The 21,964-nt window shown below is 43.4% G+C and overlaps 2 protein-coding genes across 5 annotated transcripts in view; one reads left to right on the top strand and one right to left on the bottom strand.

The window, feature by feature from the left end:
• The first annotated feature begins 343 nt into the window (after positions 1 to 343).
• Positions 344 to 8,504, top strand: ajuba (ajuba LIM protein). 4 transcript variants are annotated; one of them, XM_023965767.2, is made up of 9 exons: positions 344 to 822; positions 1,206 to 2,741; positions 5,210 to 5,311; positions 5,432 to 5,499; positions 5,584 to 5,646; positions 7,033 to 7,163; positions 7,256 to 7,307; positions 7,789 to 7,857; positions 8,013 to 8,504. In XM_023965767.2, exons 2-9 carry the CDS (start codon positions 1,274 to 1,276, stop codon positions 8,142 to 8,144), a joined length of 2,085 nt encoding a protein of 694 aa, XP_023821535.1. In that variant the 5' UTR covers positions 344 to 822; positions 1,206 to 1,273; the 3' UTR covers positions 8,145 to 8,504. The 4 variants fall into 4 exon arrangements, with proteins under 4 accessions (XP_023821535.1, XP_023821534.1, XP_078791841.1 ...); XM_023965766.2 differs by having other exon boundaries at positions 382 to 950; XM_078935715.1 differs by having other exon boundaries at positions 506 to 644.
• A 36-nt stretch (positions 8,505 to 8,540) lies between these two features.
• The window catches only part of acin1b (apoptotic chromatin condensation inducer 1b), a 28,867-nt gene continuing 15,443 nt past the window's right edge, over positions 8,541 to 21,964 (bottom strand). The window contains exons 7-17 of the mRNA XM_004079912.5: positions 21,273 to 21,393; positions 17,596 to 17,641; positions 16,635 to 16,780; positions 15,785 to 15,931; positions 15,507 to 15,681; positions 15,238 to 15,383; positions 13,832 to 13,939; positions 13,431 to 13,538; positions 12,694 to 13,042; positions 9,868 to 9,965; positions 8,541 to 9,779 (exon numbers count right to left, since the gene is read on the bottom strand). Coding sequence (XP_004079960.1) covers positions 9,471 to 9,779; positions 9,868 to 9,965; positions 12,694 to 13,042; positions 13,431 to 13,538; positions 13,832 to 13,939; positions 15,238 to 15,383; positions 15,507 to 15,681; positions 15,785 to 15,931; positions 16,635 to 16,780; positions 17,596 to 17,641; positions 21,273 to 21,393 — 1,753 coding nt within the window. The 3' untranslated portion in view covers positions 8,541 to 9,470. The remainder of the gene's footprint in view (positions 9,780 to 9,867; positions 9,966 to 12,693; positions 13,043 to 13,430; positions 13,539 to 13,831; positions 13,940 to 15,237; positions 15,384 to 15,506; positions 15,682 to 15,784; positions 15,932 to 16,634; positions 16,781 to 17,595; positions 17,642 to 21,272; positions 21,394 to 21,964) is intronic.

The following is a 21,964-nucleotide window of genomic DNA, read 5'->3' as shown; positions in this document are numbered from 1 at the left end:
ACAAAAAAAAAACTCCTCGCCTGTGTTTAGGAACGACCGGATATGAGATACTATCGTCAAAATAAAAGCAAAAACAAATCATATTTGATGGAACAATTTTAAAAGCACTATTGTGGTCGCAAAATGCAAAGAAAGGCTCTCAAAAAAGGCGAGTAAAACCTTTTAAATAAAATTTAAATAAAGTTAAACTCCAAATAATCCTTCTAAGAAACTGTGTTGAATGTTCTGACACACAGTCAATGCCTGAAGGCAGACTATTTTGAAGTGCTCCACCAGGAAGTGTAATTTTCTCTTGTAGCTAGCTTGACGTGGCTGAAAAGAGGGGGAGGTAAATCATTATTTAGGGGGAAGAAAGAAAGAAACAAAGTTGTCGACCGTGCAGAGCACACGGGGAGGGATTTTAATTATCCGGTGGGACTCTTTGTAGCTCAGCGCTGCTCTGCTTGGATGTAAATGTAACGGTGCGGCCGTTTCCTTCACTTCCTTTTTGTGTTTCCAAACTTTTCCGCTACTATTCCGCCGGTCAGGACTCCTGCTTTGTAGACGGGAATGATAAAGGCAGTCGAGCTCGAGCGGATGGACGGACCGACGAAGGAGTCTGGCCAGCGCGGCGTTGGTGGTTTCCCTGGGCTTTCTTAAAAGCGGTAACCCTATTTATTTAAGTTCATTTCGTCCCGAGATGAATGGAAGGAGTCGGCTGAGTCAAGTCTGTGAGCTCAGGCGGATTTATTGTGCCGTCTCACACTGGACCCTCATGAAGCGCTGATAGTCTGCATCCTGCTTCACCTCCCCGCTTTGTGGTTTCAAAAGAAAACCCAAACGGTGAGACACCCCCACTCCACCCTGGATGTCAAGCAACTTTAAAAAAAAATAGTAATTTAGACTAATAAAAGAAGAAAAAGAAGAAGAAACAGACGAGGAGCCACCTGAGGGTCCATGAAGGAATCCCCGTACGACCTATTTAATGTGTTTTAGGATTTTCAAACTCCTCTGAGAGTTGCTCATCCCATCCTATCTGTCTGTTTTTACACATAAATGACTCACAGGACCTACTTTAAAACGTCTTTTATTTATCTTTTCAATATTTATTCTGTCTAGAAAAGTGTTTTTATCAACACTTTGTGATACTTTTTAAAGCCATTTTCTACCTTTAGGACTTAACATTTCAGCTTACTGTCTTTGTTCTGCTGTTTGTACTTGTACAGTTTTTGAGCACAAAGGAAGCTGCAGGAAAGACCAGACTTTTCCCCTGGTTATAACCAAAGGGTTCACCATGGAAAAGCCAATAACAAAGCTATTAGGGAAGTTAAAGCTGACCGATTCAGGCAGTGTCAAATTCAACAGTTCGAAAAAGAAGCACGACGCTGCCAACAATTCCAATAACAGCAACGCAAACGTTGCTAACTCCGGAGGACGTGGAGGCGGCAACGCTCCCAGTTCCACTGCCTCGCCCTCAAGATCCGGCCAGTTCCCACTTGCCCCCGCGACCACAAATGATCCGAGCGTTCCGGCAAGTGGAGGAGGTGGGGGAGGCGGAGGAGGGATGGCGATGGGTCCCTCGCAGCATCTGACCACTCCACCCCCTTCCTCCACTGTACCTCCGGATGGTGAGCAGCTACTTCACCCAACCACCCTTGCACCTCTGAGGCGCCCCGCCTCCCATCAGCGAGCTTCCTGTTACATGGAGGGCATGGACCACCAAATCCGGCCTGATGCTGACCCTCAAGGCCTGTTTGGGTCCAAGGCCTCCGTCAATCAGCGGCGTTACTCCCTGGAGCTCCAGCAACTGGTGAAGCGACAGCAGCTCCTCTCCCAGCCACCTCCTCACTCAGTCCCCGCTTTGTACCAGAACCCCTCGGGGTATGGGTCAGCCCCCAGAGGTGGGCTAGCTGAGCCCAGCTACCTCTCTGATCATGAGAGGCACAAGCGCTTCTCGCTTCAGGAGGCCTTGTTTTACAAACGCATGAGCACAGGCAGTGAATTGTGGGAAAGCAACAGGCCTGCATCCCTCTCTCATCCTCCACAGCGAGTACCAGATATAATGGGAGGGGTTGTAGGAGGAAGCACGTTTTACCCCCCGGGACAAACCCTGAGTCCATGTTCATCATTCAGCCTCCAGGAGTCGGTTCTGGTCAGTCCCAGGTCCAGCTTCGCCTCCAGCACAGCCAGTGGAGGCGGAGGAGGCAGCCCTATGGGCAGCCGCTGCAGCAGCAACAGAACCAGTGGCATAAGCTTAGGTTACGACTCCCGCTACTCCGCATCCGGAGGCCTCCCTCTAATGCAGCCCTCCATGCTCCCAGGAGGCTCCTCGGCTGGTTACGGAGCCCCCGGCCGGGCTGGAGGAACCCCCGTGGAGGCCTGGACTCAGTGCTCGGTCGCTTACGACAGTCGTCACTCCTACCCGCCTGCGGTGGGGAGTCCGGCGGCAGCGTGCTACCAGGGCGGTTGCGAGTGGTGGGACGATCAGCAGGCTGGCATAAGGGCCAAAGAGGCAGGGGTGATGAGAGAGAGGGCCCGCTATTCTGACCTGCCAGGCACCAGGTACCAGGAGGAGCTGACTCGGCTTTTGCTGAGAGACGCCGCGTCGGAAGGTGGCGGAATACCAGACGTCCTGATGCTGAAAGATCAACACCGGACCGCTGTTCCAGCGACAGCAACCCCTCCATGTGGCAGTCAGATCAAACCTCAGGAGGAGCCAGGAGCTGGGGGAGGGAACGCCGAAAACCGACTGGAGTTCTTTGGTGAGACTCATGTTCTTTGGTTTTCTTTCAGAGCCTAAATTGTAGCCGTGTTTTCATTCTGGATTGATGCAGGAGTGCAGAGTCAAACTGTCATTATTGTCTCCCTAACTGGCTGGTGTCAGATCACTGCTTGATCCTTAAATGAAGGGCTTGGATGGACAGATTAATAGCTGAAAGAGCATATGGATGGATAGCTGATGCCGGGGAACCTGCAGAGACATGTAAGGCCATAACAAGCAGAATGAAAGAAAGAAAGAAACGCTTAGGCTTCAAAAAGCTGATCCAGACAAGCAGATGGCTGAAGACACCGAGATGCTGCGTCAGCGCATTTAGTCAACTCTCCAGGTGTGTGTGCGTTTCAGGCTCACATCTGGCCAGCTTACTATAGACGGCCGATGCATGTGGTCATTAAAACCCTGCTGTCAAACAGGAATTATGTGTATAAACACACCTCTGGACTCTTCTGGAGTCCCACTAGATTAGGGCTCTGGCTTTGTTTGTGTTTGTGTGGCGGAGAGACAGTCGGCGTGACTCCAGGCCACGCTGAGGTGGCGTGCTTGTGTGTGTGTGTGTGTGTGGAAAGGCTGGCTTGGCGTGTGCAGGGGCGGTGTGCTGGAGCCTGTTCTCCTGCTCAGGTATGTGTGCCCAGAGGGGACGCTCCCAATGCTGTACTCCTCTCAGTCATGAGGAGAATCGGAAGCTGTGAGGCGTGAAGGCAGACGCTAAAAGGATTCCTCTATCAAAAGCGAAAATAAAAATACGCCGTTTTGTTGGGATTTCATAACCAGTTTGGAAGAGTTGGTGTCAATCAGTGAGATTTTGTATTTGAACTGCAAGGACCAGATTGTTTTTGCAATTCTCCCTCCTTCCTGTGCGTTTGAGCGAAAATGTCATCCTCGTCACAAACTCAGGAAGGCCAACCCCATTTAAAAAAAAAAAGACACCACAGCGAGCAAAAACCTGAAAAAAAGGAAGGTGCCAAAATCTCTCACAGGGCTTAAAAAATACTTCAAATTTGGCCACAGGACCTACGGTTTGTAATTTGGTGATTTACCCATTCTGGGTATTGAAAACTTTAGTTCAAGTGATCTTCATAAAAATCACACACACGCCACCAGCTTAAGTCTACAACCACAACTAAAGTTTCGTTGACCCTTGACCTCAGGAAGAGGCCAGCATCTTTAGCACCTTCTACAAATGTGAACTCCTCAGGGGGATTTTGATTTATCGCCTCCTTACTCCTCGAGTATTAGAAGGTGTAGATTTTGAATGGCGCTTTGTGTGGCGAGCTAGCAAATGTGACTCGCACATTTTTCACCAGAATATTGTCAACGTTTTATACATTAACCGTTTGCCCAAGATGAGCGAAATAATAGCAATGTTACTGGATTAGGAATAGGGGTGGGGTTAACAAAAACCTCAATTGTCAAGGAAATTTAAAAAAATTTCCTTTTGCAGATTTTTCTAAAAATGACATAAACCTATTCAACACATATAATGGTTACTATGGTATTAAAACTAAGAGAAAAGCCACTATATTGAAAAAAAGTGTTCTTTTTTCATGACTTTGTCACGTGCAGCTCTGACCAGGGTGGCATAGGGGAAGAGTGAAGCATCTGAAGCAGCCGCTCAGCCAGTGAGGGTGGGTCAAAAGGGGGGCGGCGAGGGCAGTGCCTGCGGGCTGTACAACGCCGCTCACGGCATTAATTAATATTTTTTATTATCTGTCAGGATTTTAGGGATTGCATTTAAGGTTTTAGTTGTTTCCCAGAAAGCTAATCGTGTAGGAATTTGTGATTTATGTGTCTCCAGGCCACATTTTAAAGAGTTGGGGGGGGGCAAAAAAAAAAGCACTTACACCCTTTAAATAGATCCCAGACAGTGTGACGCTCTGCAGTTTGCTACTTTACATTCAACATGCTGCCTGTAGAACCAAGCAGGAGGGGAGGAAACCGTCCCAAGAATTCTTACGATAGCAGCACTCTTTGATCCGTTTTGACCTGGAAAGTTTTTTCCACTCAAGTTGCCTGAAAATCAGTTGGACCTTTTTGGCTTTGCTGACTGGAAGGAAAACGCAAACGTCGAAAGGCGGCTTAAAAAAAATGTGGCTCATGAGAGGAAACGCTGCTATCATTCCAAATCTCCTCATTGCTCTAAATACGGCTTTGAGCTGCATTTAAACGGCTGCCAACAGTCGGAACCGCTGGAGTTCCCCTTTTATAACCGCAGACACCTGGGTTGGGGAGCAAACAGACGGGCTTGGGGTAGCAGGATTCTTTTTGACTGTGTGAAAATCCCCTAGGTGGTGCGAACGAGAGGATTTACAAGTGTTGACGCTTTGCGTGGAGTTGGATTTCAGGCACATCCTTAAGGAATGTGTCGTAAACAAAGCGCAGGACGAGACGCTGAGCGACGGCTCTGCTAAATGCATGTTTGTTTCCATTGTTTCTTTCCTTTCCTCCCCACAGGAACCTGTGTTAAATGTGGGAAAGGTGTGTATGGGGCGGATAACGCCTGCCAGGCTCAGGAGAACCTCTATCACACCCGCTGCTTCACCTGCGTGTCCTGTGGTCAGTACCCCCTCCCTCTAAACACAATGATGATGCTCTAAAGTATTTGCCCAATGGTGCCCCGCCTTTTCCAAATACCTTTTGTAACCATCAAAAACGTCCTCTCCTGGCCTCCTGCAGGACGCACCCTGAGAAACAAGGACTTCTACAACGTCAACGGCTCTGTGTACTGTAAAGAGGATTACATGGTAAGAGCTGAGGTCAAGGCGCGTTTGGGCACAGACGTATACGTTTGGCAGCCGCTCTCCGTAATTCTCCCTGTTTAATTACAGTTTTCAGGGTTCCAGGCAGCTGCAGAGAAGTGTACTGTGTGTGGCCACCTCATTCTGGAGCAGGTGAGGTCTGCGTCAGGTTGCAGTGCAAACACTTTGCAACACACATTCGGCGCAACCGCAGGCGCACAACATTCCTGCCCTAATCCCCGGTCTTTGGTCATTTTCAGTCACCACCTTAACTGCTTCCCACGTTCTCTTTCCTTCTCAAACATGGAGAAATTCCTTCTCTCAGCCCCTTTGTCGGTTTCCCATGGCGGAGCTTTCCCTGGAGTGTTTGTTTTGGGTTTTTTTGATAAATAAAGAAGTCATTATTACCATATATGAACCACATTGGTCTCAGGATATAAATAGAAGTCTGTTTATCTCAGATCCACAGGATTTAGGACTAAAAAAACGGATTCGACAGATGTTTATCAATCCACAGTTTGCTGTTAAACTCTGTATCTTTATTTAATCTAGCAGCTGGTGGATTATTGTTCAGATTTGTTAAACTCACAAAAAATGTGACACTTCCCCTTAGCTTTACAGTTCTGCAGAGTTCCAGTTCACTGGCTCGCACCTTTATTGTTCTCACATTGTTACCAGTCATGGCAGGCAGCTGTGAGCAGGACAGCTTATCTTCAGGAACTCTGAGAATCCAGAAGAAAAAAAAAGAAACATTTTGATGAGCACTTCCACTAAAAGAAAAGAAGCTGCTAAAAAGTAGACATAGTAGCTTAAAGTCCCACTCCGATCATCTTTAGATTTTTTTGTAAAAGCATTTCCGGTGATCTTTTAATTGTGATTTTGCTGTTTTTAGCAGAAATCAAAAAACCTGTGTCGTTTTCTAGGACATAGTTTCTGCAGAGGAATTCACCTCTGAGTTATGGGGCAGGACTGTTGATGCGGAGTAAGTCCGCCTCCACTTCCCATCACCCATTGTGTGAGCACTCTCCCACTAGCTTCCCTCACACCCCCAACCTAAAATTACAGATACAATAAAAACAGCGAGCAATATTGAAGCTGTCCAGTCGTACACTTTCGATCCAGATGCCAGCTCAGACAAGGAAATCAAAGACTTTCAGAGCAGCCAGCTTGTGGCCCCCCCAGAGGACTTTCTCTGTCAGAGCTACAGGCTTTTTCCAATGACATTTTTTTCGTCTGCTCTTAATTCACAATGATTTGAATAAAGAAATTCTCAGAAAAGCACAAGAATGTGTTTATAAACACCAAAAACAAGATTTTTTTTTTTTTTATCAGAGTGGGTTGTTAAATTATCAGTCGATAAACAGCTTTAAACACAGACTGTGGAAGTATTACAAGTAGACTCCTAGAAATCCTTCCTGTTAGAAAAAGTAAGCTGCAGACTTTATTTAGTGTGTGCATCCTTCATGCACATTTAGTGTTTTGGCTCCTAAAGCTCCTGGTTTAGCTGGAAAAACCTTAATTGCTGGTGTTTCTTCTCAGATCCTGCAGGCTCTGGGGAACTCGTACCATCCCGGCTGCTTCCGCTGTGTGGTGTGCTCCAAGGCTCTGGACGGGGTGCCTTTCACAGTGGACCAGCACAGCAACATATATTGTGTTGCGGACTACAACAAGTGAGATTTATTGTGTGGTTTCAGGATGGCACGTTAGTTCTATTTAGAAAAAGATGGTTTCCACAACAAACAGTGTTCCCGTTTCCATGCAGGACTTTTGCTCCAAAGTGTGCTGCCTGTTTACAACCCATCTTACCTACTGAGGTGAGGAATATTGAGTTTTTGTTTTTTATTTGAAGGAGAACAAGTTTAGTGTTTGATTTGGATAGATCAGCTGTATATATCATCTTTTAACTAAACCAGAGCATTTAACAAGCTCTTTGTTATTACTAGCAATATAAGCTACTGTTATTAGCTCATGTTATCTACTTTTTGTTATTATAAAATTAGTCTGAAAGTTTTTCAGTTTGATGTACACCCAGATGATATGTACATATTCTTAAATTTGTCGACCAAAGCCGATCATTTCTAGAAAAGAAAAACCAAATCTTTTTAATTGCACAGAATTAAATTCATTGAACTACAACAGCTGATTCTTTGCACACACAAAAAGGTTGCAGTTCTCCAAACTTCTGTCAACAAGTCGCCTCACATAGATTTAAGGGGGGGGGGGGGGGGGGGGGGGGGGGTTATTGGCAAATAGTGCAGTCAGATGGCTGACCTCTGACTCGGTTTTGTGTCTCAGGGCAGTGAGGAGATCCTCAGGGTCGTCTCCATGAACAAGGACTACCACTTTGAGTGCTACCACTGCGAGGTGAGTCATCGTCTACAAACACTACAAAGCCGCCCATTTGACCACAAGCTTGTAGATTGCGACTTCAGTTGGAGATGGGTGGTGTTAGCAAGCGACCTCACTTCCTCCGTTTGCTTATCAGTTGTTTCCCCCCCCCCCCCCCCTTCTTTCCTCAGGAGTGTGGTAAGCAGCTCTCCGATAAGCCCGGCGCGCAGTGCTTCCCTCTGGACTCTCATCTCCTCTGCCACTCCTGTCACATGAGCAGAGTGTGCACCACGCACAACATTCCTTCACACAACACACACTGATCAAACTGTTCCGCTTTCCAAGAAGCTGCTCCTAATATATTAAAGTCTTTGTCGATTTTTTGTTGTATTTTTCCCAAATCAAACTGCTGTCATTTTTGGATCAGTCCCTTGTTGTCAGTAATGCTGCCTGCTGTACTTGTACAATAGTTAAAAAAAAGGGAAAACTACTGCTTCTTTTTTAACCCCAATAAGGCTACTGCTTGCTGTAAAAGATATTTTGTTCTGTGTAAATATTAATATTTTTAGCAAACATTTTGCACTTAAATTGGACTTTATTGTAAGATTTCTTAACAGGCTTCAAGATGGGGTAAACAATGCTGTCATTTCAGTGTCTTTTAATAAATATTATTTGTGCTCAAACGTTCCTTTAGTTATTTTAAGAAATGAAGTCAAGCATTGTGATAAACCAATTTATTAATTTCTTATATTCTTGGTACATTCAGCACTTCTTGGAGGGAAGAAAAACATCAAACTTGTCAACTAAAAATAAAAGAAAAATAGTAAAATCGCAACCGTTACTCTATGAGATCCATTTTCTACTCTACTTTTAGTTTTGGGGGGAGGCGTTTCCAAAAGGAAACCTCAGTGCAGAGGAGGTTAGCTTCTCGCAGCTACTTCAGAATTTCCCGTCCTGTTTGAGAAAACATCAGCCAGCGGTGACACAAACGTTGTTTTTTAACTTAAGTGTTGGACCGTGATGAGGTTTTACTCACCTCCTGCCACAAGGGACGTTTCCCCCTTCCATAAAAAAATACAGTGAACGCTCGCTTTGACTGAGGATTTCTGTTCAATTTGGATGTTGGTATAAAAGTCGTGGTGCTGGAAATGGCAACGCTGAAACAGATCCTTGAAATGATGCGAGGTCATGGTCGACGATCTATTTTGGACTGCTTTTATTACAGGGCAGGAGAGGAAGAAGGAACTGCGGAGCCACAGAACTAAAATTAAGTGGCCTCAGACCAAACCTCGGTGGAACAAAACGGGAAAAACTGCAGGCAGGAAACTACTACCCTCAGCTACTTCAATGGAGAACAATTACCAGCATTACAGACTGAGGAACATGGGTCCACAGAAGAAAGGATTTCACTTAAAAAAATTTGGAAAGGAGCTAGAGGGACCAACATTACCCGATAAATTAAAGATCCTGTCACTTTTTGTGGACATTAAAGAGGCGGGGAAATGACAGAAGTGTGTGGAAGACGATGCTGGCATTACAGCGGACAGATGAAAGCAGAGCAGGGCGTGTTGGAGGCGTCAAATGATTAGAAACCCCTCCCTTTAGAGGCCCCCCATCTTTCTTCAGCGTTTCCTGCAGGTTCCGCCCCCTCAGCGGCGTCTGTCCCTGGGGTTGCTACGACTACGTGACCGGCGTCCACTGCCAGGCCCTGGGGAAGGCCGTCTGGACCGGTGGCTGCTATCCCGGCGCTTTTCGCCCTCTTTGTCTCGGACGCGCTCCCCTTCGGCTGCTCGCTTGGCTGTCCCGGCACTGGCGGCGGCGCTGCCGTCCTTCTCCCGGCTTTTCAGCCTCTCCTTTTTCTCCTCTTCGCGCTTCTTGTCCTCCGCCTCCTCCATCTCCTTGCGCTTTCGCTCGCGCTCCTTCTGCCGCTCTGTGCGATCTAAAAGCCGCTGCGCTGCCTGGTGGGTCAGAGGCAAACACGTCAACATCGATAAGCTTCCACACAACCGTCCTTACAAAGTAAACAGCCGTGGGGGCGTGACTGACCTGCTCCTCAGTCAGGGGGAGCCAGTATATACATGGAGCCGCTTTGGTCTTGAGGAACAAGTCGTCGAGCATTTTAGCTGGAGGTTCATCTGCTTTATCTGCCACGACAGAGACGGCAGTCAAGCACAGACAGGAGGACGAGCAAAAGTTTGCATCCCTATACAACTTATTAATTCATACAGATGCATTTTGAAATTGATATTTGCTTAAAGTGTCTAATGTAAACAAACCTGCATCCCTACAGCACACATGCTGTCTGATATTTTTTTTGCTTCAGAGCAACAAGAAAGGAAATATCTTATATCTTTTGTAAAAACTATACGGTGGAAGAAATAAGTATGTGGTCCCTTTTGGATTTTGTAGGTTTGCCCACCTATACAGAAACAGACAGCCTGTCATCTTAACAGTAGGTTCATTTGAACAGCAAGAAAAAAAAAATTCCAATCCCGAATTTATGTAAATTTATTTTATATATATGCATTTGATCCCCTAGTAACCATTCAGAGTTCTGGTTCACACAGACCAGTTAGACTCTCTAAAACCACCTGTCACCTGAAGTAAATAGTTTGAACTGATCACATGTAGAAAAGACACCTGTCCACAGAATCAGTCCATCAGTCAGACTCCAAACTCTCCAAAGTGGGAAAGTGGATATAAGGGAGAAGCTTGTAGACCTGCACAAGACCAGAACGGACTACAAACCCATCAGCAAGAAGCTGGAGATCTGGTTCCAACTGTTGGTGCCAAAATACAACAACATGACCATCGATCCACCTCCAGGTCTGGGCTCCAAACCAGATCTCACCTGGTTGGTGCTCATGAGAACAGTGAGAAATGGGTCTAAAACAACACGGCAGGAGTTAGTGGAACCACAGTCACCAAGAAAACCATTGGGAATACTTTCTGCTGCTGCATGTTGACCATCTTGTAAAGTCCCCCTGCTTAAGAGGTCACATGTTCAGATCCGCCTGAAGTTTACCAATGAGCACCTTCATGATATTGGCTACGTTCACACTGCAGGGCTTAATGCTCAATTCAGATTTTTTTGAAAAAATCCCATTTTTTTGCAAGGCCGTTCACATTTCTAAGTCAATCCGAACTTCTGTGATCTCCAGAAGAGTACTCAACGGTGAACGACGTCACTCGTTTGCAGAGCCAACGTGAACAATGGATGCCAACAACAGTGTTGTCAACAGTGCAGCTCTTTTTGCATTATTAAATTTATTTTCACGAAGGAGCCAGCACAATTACAATCTTTTCATTTTAAGAAGGCATTGGAGCCAGGATAGTCTGTACTCACTGTAGTGGAATGGGGATGTGTATGTGTTGGGGCCGCGCGTGTGTGTGTGTGTAAGAGACAGGAGAAGAGCGCGTGCAGCGGTAGAGAATGGGGGGTGGGGCAGTGTGGGCGCGCATTCATGTTGTGTGTTACGGAGGAAGGAGAACGGTAATAAAAGGTTTCCCCCAGAATAAATGCTATGGACTCTTTATCAACCCGCTCTGGAGAATCCTGGAGAATCTAAGGGTCAGAACAGGGAGGAGGAGGAGGATCTGCCTTGGGTCCCCCGCGCTTCTGACCACGGTCGGAAAGGGGAGAAAGAAAAATAAAAGTCATCGCGGGAAAGGTTCAACACCACGCTCGGCCATTTAGCTGGAGATATTTTCAAAAATCGCCCGGTTGCGATAAGAGCCCTGGAGTTTGGCCTGAATAGAGCTGTCACCCCAAATATTAATCAAATCGGTGACCTCGCTTCCTTCCACTGACTGGTCTTAGCAGCATCGACCGCCGTGGTTGTTGTTTATGTTTTTGTTCCCGCCTACTTCAACACAGAATGATGACGTTTGTTGCGTATCGATGACGTACGGGTCAGATTCATGTGGCCTGGCCGTTCAGACGTTTGAAAAGATCGGATACGTATCGGATTCAGGACCACATACCCAAGTGGCCTGGGTCGCATTTGAAAAGATCGGATCTGTGTTGTTCAGACTGTCATGGAAAGATCCGATACAGGTCGCATAGGGGCAAAAAAAAATCGGAATTGGGTCATTTGCAGTGTGAACATAGCCTTAGAGAGGGATGGGGAGATGGTGCTGTGGTCAGAGGAGACCAAAGTTTTTCCTGCACAGCGCTACTTCACCGTGTTGATGGAAGGAGTCATGTACCGTCTAATGCTGAGTGAGAACCTCCTTCCAGGAGGCTTCAAATGGATCCTGAACGGGTCTTCCAACAGAATAAAAATCCAAATCAAACAACTACGGCAACCGAGGAATGGCAGGAAAAGCAAACAGTATCAAGGTGGTGGAGTGGTCCAGCCGGTCTCTGAACCTCAATCCTACACAAAACCTATAGAGCGAGCTGAAGCTCAGAGTTGCTGAGCAACAACCACCAAACCTGGACGATTTAGACGTCATTTGTAAAGGAGAGCAGAATTCCTCCTGAAATGTGCAGAAACCTCATCAATTACAAGAAAGCTCTGACCTCTGCTTGATAACTTTTGCCACAAAATACTAAGTCTTTCCAGCAAGAGGGATACAATATTTATTTTCCTCAATGACATAAATGCAAATAAATCTATATTAACTGTTTAAAGTTGACTTCTTTGTTTTCTTTCTCTCACTGTTCAAATGAAACTATCATTCCTTTTTAAGTGGGCAGACCTACAAAATCAGCAAGCATTATTTCCTCCACTGTAGCTGTTAAAAGTCAGAAATCTAAAACTCTCTATCACAAGAATAAACTGATTCCACAGTAGAGGACGTCCTTGGCTCCTCATTGTATTATTTTTGTGTTACTTTGTGTGTTTGTAAGCACAGTCACATTCATACCCTTCTTCTCAGACTTCCTCTCTTTGCTCTTGGCTCTTTCTCTTCTCCTCCTTTCTCTATCTCGGGATCTCGATCGTCTCCCCTCCTCGCCTGGTCTTGCAAATTCCCGGATTTTGTCGCGGTCCCATTCCCGCTCGCCTCGCGCCCTTTCCCGGCGCTCCATCTCCCTCTGCCGCTCCGCCCAGATATCCCGCACCCCTCGGTCCCGCTCGCGCTCCCGCTCTTTGTCCCTGTCACGCTCCCTGGCGTGCTCGGGCATCAGGGGCGGCGGCTTGGTCGGAGGTGCAACCGGCTGGATGACGGGCTCCTCCACCTTTTCTGGCTTCACAACACCTTTGTGAAAGTCCAGCTGCAGACCAACAAAATAAAAGTCACAAATGTTTTTCTTTTATCAAAACAAACAGGAAGAAACAGCACCAATAATTCCTGAGATTAAGTATTTTTCTATTTTTAGGAAATAAAACTAAAAGTTCCTCTGAATAACATTAAACACGATGGTGTTATAATTGATCTTTATCACACTTTCAATGTCCATATTTTTATTATTTCACTCTTAGATGCAAAAGAATAATTAGTTCATTAACGTTTACTATTTTTTAACTTGCAATGTCTTCACTAAAAAATGTTTCAAATAGATCAGGACTTTATTTAAAAATAAAAAAGAACCATTTTTTTTTCATTTAGAAATAAAATCTTTTTTCCCATTTTGTAAGTACTTTTGGATATGTGTTTGTTACCTCGTCCTGCTCACAGAAGTCCACCCGAAGGACCTTGGGGTTACTTGGAGGCCACTTGACCCCATGTAGCGCCTCTCTGGTTGCGACTGCCTCTTCGGTTGCAGAGTACTGCAAGAACGAGATCAAAGTTAGAAATCTGGAAAAACAAACAACAACTTGGAGATGACATTTTTTTGACAATGTTGCAAATCTTTTTTTTTTTTTTTTAACATATTAATCACTGAGAACATCAAAAAGCCTGAGCAAGCAGAAAAACAACCCATTCTTGTCCATTTATCTAAAAAAAAAATCCTGTTAAAAATGTTAATAAACAATAGATTTATCATTGACAAACACCAAATGCTCCTTAGTTACAATCTTCTGCGTCCACATAAATGTAAAAAGTTTCTGGGATTATTTACTGTGACATAGCAGTGAGACTTTATCTTGTCAATCCAGAAGCCCTCTTCCACCATGGTGCCTGTCCGGTTCAGCAGCTCTTTCAGCTGGAGCAGGGTGAAGGGTCGAACCTCAAAGATAAGAAAGGACAACCATAAACTAAACGCAGAAGAATGTAGAACTAGGCAAAAAAAAAAACAACACTCTGGAAGGCAAAGAAAAACAAACGAATAATTAAAATTGTATTGAAATTAGACGATGAGGTGAGAAGAATGAATGATTTTCACTCTTTATATTCAGTCAGTAGGATATTGTAAGGTTGAACAGCCAGGATGCATTTCACCCTGACATGGAATTTAGCAGAACTTCAAAAAAAATCAACATAATTTTAGAGACATTACAGATCCCCACATGTAAAAAAACTGTTGTTCACAAACACTTAAAAACTTATAAAAAAAAATTATCCTTTAGTGCCCCCTACAGGACAAAAGCTTCCTGACGTCTCACTGGCACACGGTCAGGCGTTCCCAGGAATGTTCCCATCAGGTTTTTTTTTGGTCCCAATCCGATTTTGAGTGTCCGACAATACCAAGTCTAGATTTGATACGTTTGTAAAAAGGTTTTAAAAAGAAGCAAATGGAATGAACAGATCACAGTTTTGCATGACTTTTTACCCTTTTTTAACCTTCATTTATCATTTAACAATTAAACGCACTTCTGTGATATACTTTGAAGAATCAAGTGAAAATAGTACAACTATCAACTTAAAGAATAGTTAATTATTAACTTGAAAAATAGGTGATACTTAGTGACTGTAACTTTTGATCATTTGTGATTAACATCTTAAAAAATCTATTTAATGGTGAGTTTCTTTTAAAATTGTAGTTTAAGCATGATTATGATGATGAGCATTCATGACTACCACATATCCATGTAATCTTCTATTTGTTTTGTTTTTGACAGATTATCGTTATTTCAAATCCCTTTTTCCTGGAGCCTGAACTTTGTAGACGGTCCCTTGGCAGCTGTCTCACTGCCGTCTCTGTCGGCAGCACAGAGAGAGCTATTCTCATTAAAAACAAAAGTCTTTTTTCTGGTAAAATGACTTTTTTGGGTAGTCGTTTGCGTTTAGAAAAAACCATTAATTGTGCTTGCTGTTAGTTTGAAATGTTTAAAAGATTTATTGAACCCAGAGGTTCAGCACTGATTCGAGCTTCTGCTGCGCTTTACAACAATAAAATGTCCTGATCTGTTCATGATATGCAGACTTTAAATGGAGTATTTATCTGTAATAATAAAGCATTGATCATAATAAAAAGAACAAAATAAATATCCAATCCCTGATCGTACCCAATTTCCAAGCATGTCATCGCATCGGGACATCCCTAGTTATTAAACATTTTCTTTCCACAAATGTTTCTGAACTTACTAAGTTTGTGACATGGACGATGTTTGACACTTTCCCTCGAGGAGGTGAGGGTTGCTTCGCTGTGCGAACAGGATCGTCGATTGTCACAGAGACGCCAGACTTCTGCTGACTAATGGAACGGCGCACCAGATTATCGCTAGGAGTAACTGACAGAAATAGGAGAAGGGAAGTCAGCAGATAAAAGCAATTAGAGATGAAGATAAACCTGCAGAGTTTCTAATCATAACAAGAAAGTAAAAGCCAGAGAGCATCTGAGCCTTCCAGCTGACCTTTTTTCGTTTCTTCTTCGAGGTTCACAGATATCAGAGTTTCTGCCGCTTCCTCAGAATGACTGTTTTCTCTCGTCTCTCTGGAAGGTCTGCGTTGGATTTCCCTCTCTTTTTTCTCCACCTCTTCCTCTTCCTCATTTGTCTGTCCGTTTTCCTGTTGGTCATTTGGTATAACCTTGAGGGGGAAAGAGGACATTTCAATCAGACTAAAATGATAACAAAAGCTTTTATTTTGTATTACAATTTGTACCTGTGGCGCCGACAATGCTTCCACTCACCTGTGTAACCGTGCGGCGGATCTTGAGGCCGTTGTCTGGGTCACCTCGGCTCGTGTCCACATTTTCCTCATCCCCTGATAACTGCAGCTCATCTGGGTGAAGATCCACAACTACATCTTGATTCACTTTAATGTCAGGAATCAGAGACTGAAAGAGAAACAAAATGAAAAAAAAAACAGGATTAAAGTTATATCTTCATAATTTTCCAAGAATAAGCAACAATTTTTGTAATTCAAAAATACATTAGAATATAGGGAATCAAAAATCTAACTACTTTTGTTTTAATTAAGGCATATAACTGTTTATTACTGGTGTGTTATAACCAGACATGGATATCATTTGGATATCATCTTCAGTTACTAATTCTCTTCCAGACTACAATAAAACAACTAAACACAGCTTGTCTTCTGTACATTAGAAATAAGATATACAGTTTAATGCCTTGATGTAGTGATGAGACAAAAGAATTGACAGTAGCTCCTCCCACACGCGTCGGGAGCGTTAAGGTCATTAACACAGTTTTGGATGAGGGTCGAGCAGCGCATTTGCTGCGCATCTAAATAGAGGGAGAGGACACAAATTTGATGCGCAAATCGCATTCGATGTGAACGTAGCGTGAAACACAATCTTCCCTGTGTGGTGTCAGTAGGGGTGTGATGAAAACTGCATCACCGCGGTGATGACCTCATCACTACACGTTGTTTTTTTTTTCTTGTTTTTAAGTTCTGCATATGGTGCGTGATTGGAACTATAATAAACACATTCATCTTTGCTGATAATTTACTTTTTCTGCTGGTTCATCACCGCGGTGATCAAAAATCCCACACGTCACACCTCTAGGCGTCAGTACCTTCAGAGAGTCGGTGGTTATGCTGATTGATGGTTTCTTCGCTGTGACAGCCGTGCTGGAGCCCCACCGCCTCTTCCTCCCTGCTGCACCCCCTGTGTCAGAATCTCCTGCACCTCCTTCTGCGTTTGCTGGGGATGACTTGCTGCCTGTAGGAGCAGATAAAGAAACTTCATCCTAAGAAAATGTAGTGTTACACACTTTAGTAAGAGGAATGAAATAACTTTAATCTCAAAGCCAAATTACATACAGTTGATTAAAATGTTTGGCAAAACGGACAATAAAGATATTCAAGCTCAAAAAAATATAAATGTAGTTCCAACTGAAAACTTTTTTTCCCTACTTTTTATTTTTGAACTCACTTGGATTAGTTTTTAGGGTCAATCTAGTTTCCTGGGCTCTTTTGTTTTCTTTTTAACATGCAGATGCATCCAGCCAAGTAATAAAAAAATGAACCTGCTGCGGTGTTCTATAATTTAAATCCAGAAACCATTATGACCTCCACCAGGACTGCAAACTCAGACCCACATGCAGCTCCAGCAGAAGAACTTCTGCTTCAACGCATTTCACAGACACGTTCTGATCATACGAACTCTCCTTACTAAGATACAGAAGCAACAGTCCTAGAGAATCGTGTATTTGTTTGCAACAGCTGCATAATCTACGGCAGGAAATTTCATTCAGAATGTTTTCAAGATGACTGCAGATGTTCACAGGAAATTTTCTCCAATGTCAGAGCGGGAAAGATCCAGGGGTTCTGACCCTGAGCATGTTCAGTTTATGACTGCTCTGTGTTGGACACATTCAAAAGGCCTGAAGATTTAATGGCATCGCCTTCCATTTAGTGATTTTCATACACAATCTTTTTATTTTGTGAAGAACTGAAAAACATCCCAACACTTCTAGTTGCCTCCTCTGTATATTCTGGGTTCTTCCTGATGCTCGGTGTGCCAGTGTTACTTACTGGACAGGGATATCTTGCGAGCAGCAAAAGCCTTCGGAGTGTTGCCCTGAAAAAAGAAGAGACAGAAAGAACATACAAAAACCCCAGGGGTGTGGGGACAAGATGAGAACCAAAAGACCGGATCCAAACAGGCAACAACAGAGAGGACGTAAAACTGGAATAGCTGAGGGGACATGGGAATGGGGGGGGTGGGAGCTGGAGCAACAAAAGTTTGGAGTCTACAAACTAGATTATTAAGTCTAAAAACACAGTTTTAGTTTCCCACCTCTACTCCAATTTGTTTAATAGCATTTTCTTTGTGTACAAAGGCTAATACACTTTCTACATTCCAACAAAGAATGTAGGAGACTGTGTTTTACTTTCTATGACAAAAAGTGTATCAATATCTTTACGTTTATTGTATGTAATCCTAAAAGAATTCCGGATTTTGACAGTGGTGCAGCCGTGATGTTGGTAAAAGAAAATAATTAATCATGGGAATTGACTTCAATAAGTCAAAAAGTAAATCATTTTATAGATAATTCGAGAAGAGGTGGAGAACTTTATGCTAAAGCTATAAATTATCTGCCCATTAAAAAAAGAAAATCGCTTTTAGGGTTTTATTATTAATATTCCTTAAAAATTTCTCATGGAAAAAAAAAATCCCCCCAAAAATATCCACAGTATATTTTCTAATGAAAGGTAAACACTTATAGTTCAATATTAAAAAGTATTAAGCTGAAAAAAATGGCAGCTCAAAGTTCTGACCAAATCTCAATTAACACTTCACACCTATAAAAAATTGATCCTTTCTTTTACATTATTAAGCATTTTAAATTGAGAAACAATAACAATTAATTTCCTGGTACCATTGAACACCTGATTCCTTACTGGTTTGACTATGGCCCAGCCGCGCGACAGTGTGTACTGTATCTAGGCAACAAGGATCCAATCAGAGGAGGCAGAGGTTTGAGGGCGGGGCTGGATTTGAATGTGTAGATAAACCACCAGGCAGGAACTTATCAGCAGATGGGAGTTTTTTTCTTGAGCGGGGCAGGTAGGACTTTTCTTGGCGTAATGCTGACAACAGAACCAGATTGAAGTCTTTAGCGTCACTTGTTGGATTCTGGTGTGGGCGGGGGGGAATGGCGTTTACGTTGTTAGAGTCCATGATATGTGATGTATCCTTTTGTGGGTTAAAGGAGGAGGGGGATGATGTGAAGCTTGATGCAACATTTGTCCATATTCCTGCATTTATTTAGAGTCCTTAATGTCTTTCAGACACTTCCAAAAACGACGTGCCCAGATGAAAACTGTCCAAAGGATTTTACAGCTCAACGATCCAAAGGGCAACATGTTGGGTCTTTAAAAACGCCTTAGCTTGAGTTTCCAGTTCAAAAAGGACAGAGAAAAGACGTTGTATTGTCCCAAAGAATACAAACTATTCCTTGAAGGTGGCAAAAATTAGGCTGCTTAAGTCAATGTTGACGATAGTCTCTCTGTTAAATCTTGCATGATGTTGATGTTGTAGGTGCAAAAAAAAACACCAAAAACATTTATAACAGACAGCAAAAACAACTGAAGTAGTCCGGATTAAGGGAAAAATCAAACTGAGGTATCAGCAACCCGTTATTTGAACATGGAGGTTTTGCAGTCTCCTGTGCAAAATGTCATTCTGAAGTCTGTCCGGATTGCATGCCTAGTCCATTCTGTTTGAATTGCATTTGACTGGTTTGTCAATGCAGAGAATGGCTGCATCTTATAATTTTAATAATCCAGTTGTTCCACGCTGACAGTAAAGTCTAGTATCTTTCTTGTTCACATGTGCAGCTCTGAATCACATGCGTGTCCATGAAAACAGTCCAATCCTTATCAGGAGCCAGCTGCTTCCTTCAGCTCTTGCTCTGCACTGTACTTCTAGAACAGAAGTTTGTGATTATTTACAGGTAGTGCAGTGGTCCTCCTTTCAAAGTCTTTCCTTCACTGCTCAAGCAGAGGGCAGCAGGGAATTACAGAAACAACTGGAGCTGAAGGTGGTCTTTGTCTGAATCTGATCCTCAGAGTGTGGATGAGAGGCAGAAACCAGGAGGCACACTTTTCATTTAACCCCTTCGCTTATCACCACACAGTGCAGGTGAGTCCAGCTTGGTTTAGAACAGAAGACCGGCTTCAGATTCCTGCAGGTAGGTTACCATGACAACTGTGAACTGCTGTAGTTGCCATGGTTTCCTCAGCTGCTAGTGGCCATGTGTTGGCAGCTCCAGTTCTTGCTACCTCAGCATTTGTCAAGGGAGGATAAAAACAGGAGCCATTGCAGCGCAGGCTCGCCCAGTGCCATAGGGGGGAAGGCTCCAGACTCTGGACTTAAGTCAGGTACCAGCGAAACTGGGACAGGACTTGTAGGAGGAGTAGGAGGAGTGGAAGAGGTGTTGGTGGTGGTGTTGGTGGTAGTAGTACGCAGCAGATACCAATAGGGGCAATGGAAGAGGCATGGGCACCTTCATAACAAAGCAATCAATGGGGTTTTAAACAGCAATCACACCAAATATATATATAGTGACAGAGAAGCGTTCATTATGGGTATTCAAAAGATGGAAAGTAAGGGGGACCAGGGGTAAAGATACAGCAAGGCGGAAAAATAAGTCAGAGAGGAGGAATGAAAGGTATAACAAGATAGTAAACGAACAAAAATCAAACATAAAAGGAAACAGCAGAGATAAGCCCTGATGACTCTCTACATACAGGCATGGTCCATTATAGCCTGATAACTATACAAATTCAGCAGGCAAATATAGGTTTTCTAATTAAGAAAAACGTTTACTGTAGCTGAAGCTTGGCTACATTTGAACAATAATGTCAAACAGCAGCTTTCTAATTATATTTTACAAGCTATTTCGAGCATAATTGGATTTTTTATGTAACAACCATTGACTGTTTATGAGAACTGGACATAGCGAGTGTGGCGACACCATTAAAGATGGCTTACTTCCGGTTTCAACTAAGTCAGATCAACTCAGTCACCATTTTTTCGCAATACGGACGAAGTCAGTTAGGAGTGTTTGGTCAAAATTGGTCTGAGTGAACACTGACTCAGGAAGTCTGATTGGTGAGTTAATAACGTGAAGAAAAACCCATATTAGGAAGAACATCTTTAAAAAAGCAGCAGAGCAAGAAAAATTATTTGGAAAAATATAATGACTGAGTAAAAGCTGTTCATTTCTCTGTAGAAGTATATGGGATGTTGGCTTCTTGGAACCAATGGGTACTTCCTGTTTGAAACACCAGGGGGAAGAGTCACTCAGTCTAGTTCTCATATATAGTCAGTGGTAACAACATACAACTATGGTCAGTGGCTAACAATGCAGGGGCTAACTACAACAATGATGTTTGAGGAGTCTTAACCAGAGCTCCTGATATGAAGTTTAAACCCCTAAAGCAGCAGCACTCTCTGCAGGCCCCACAAGTGACTGACTATGTATGAAAGATCATCTGAACTTCTATTTACCCAACTCCAACTCAGTTGATTACTTCACCAATAAGTGATTCATCTAAGTTCTAATCTAGAACAATCAGAACCACTTGGATTTTTGGTTTAATGTGAACTTGTACGGCTCACTTTCACATGCAAGGATGCAGGTTAGAGAGCGACAGAACCGAGACCAAAGCACACACGCACACACACCCTTCAGTGACCTTACCTCCTCCAGGCGGCTCTCATTACTCTCTGGTTCAGCCCCAGAGGCTGGCTGCTGGGGTGTGGGACTCTCCGAATCTGGTTCCACCTCTGTAATTGCAGCTGTGCTGGGTTCGGACACCTCTCTGAAAGAAGAGGACAATCTGTTACTGTATGCGTCTAACTGTATGATTAAGTGCATCTCTATGAAATTATAGAGATGCAATAAAAAAAAAAAAAAGAAGAACAGAGTGCCAAAACTGAGGAGAAAAAGAAATGCACAATAATAGATAAAATATTAATAAACTATTCCATTTTAATTTGCATTATTCTAAACCCATTTTAAGTATTTTTAAGCAAAACAACTCATAATTCCAAGCTATTTCTAAATAGTTTTAATTAATTATGCAGTAAATAAATGTAAATAATTTGTTTATTAAAAATAGTCATATAGAACATAGCAGCTTCCTAAAAAGCCTTTTAATGCAGCGGTTTCTTGCCGCCTTTGAGGCGTCTTCACTGCGTCTTGCTGAGCTTCATTGAACCACCCGTTCCACTACAGTCTGATCATTTGCTCTGTCTCCAGAGGAAGTCTCAGAGCCAATGCAGAAGTAGAGCGAGTGCTGCTTCAAAGTCTCAGAACGGTGCAGCATCTGAAGGACACTACGCCGACAGATGATGCGGTGAAGAGGTTCTGTTCTAAAATACTGTGCATTT

Source organism: Oryzias latipes, chromosome 18 (assembly GCF_053564925.1).
Source record: "Oryzias latipes strain Hd-rR chromosome 18, Olatipes_Hd-rR_3.1".
Taxonomy (NCBI): domain Eukaryota; kingdom Metazoa; phylum Chordata; class Actinopteri; order Beloniformes; family Adrianichthyidae; genus Oryzias; species Oryzias latipes.
This window is presented reverse-complemented; position numbering and strand designations above follow the sequence as displayed.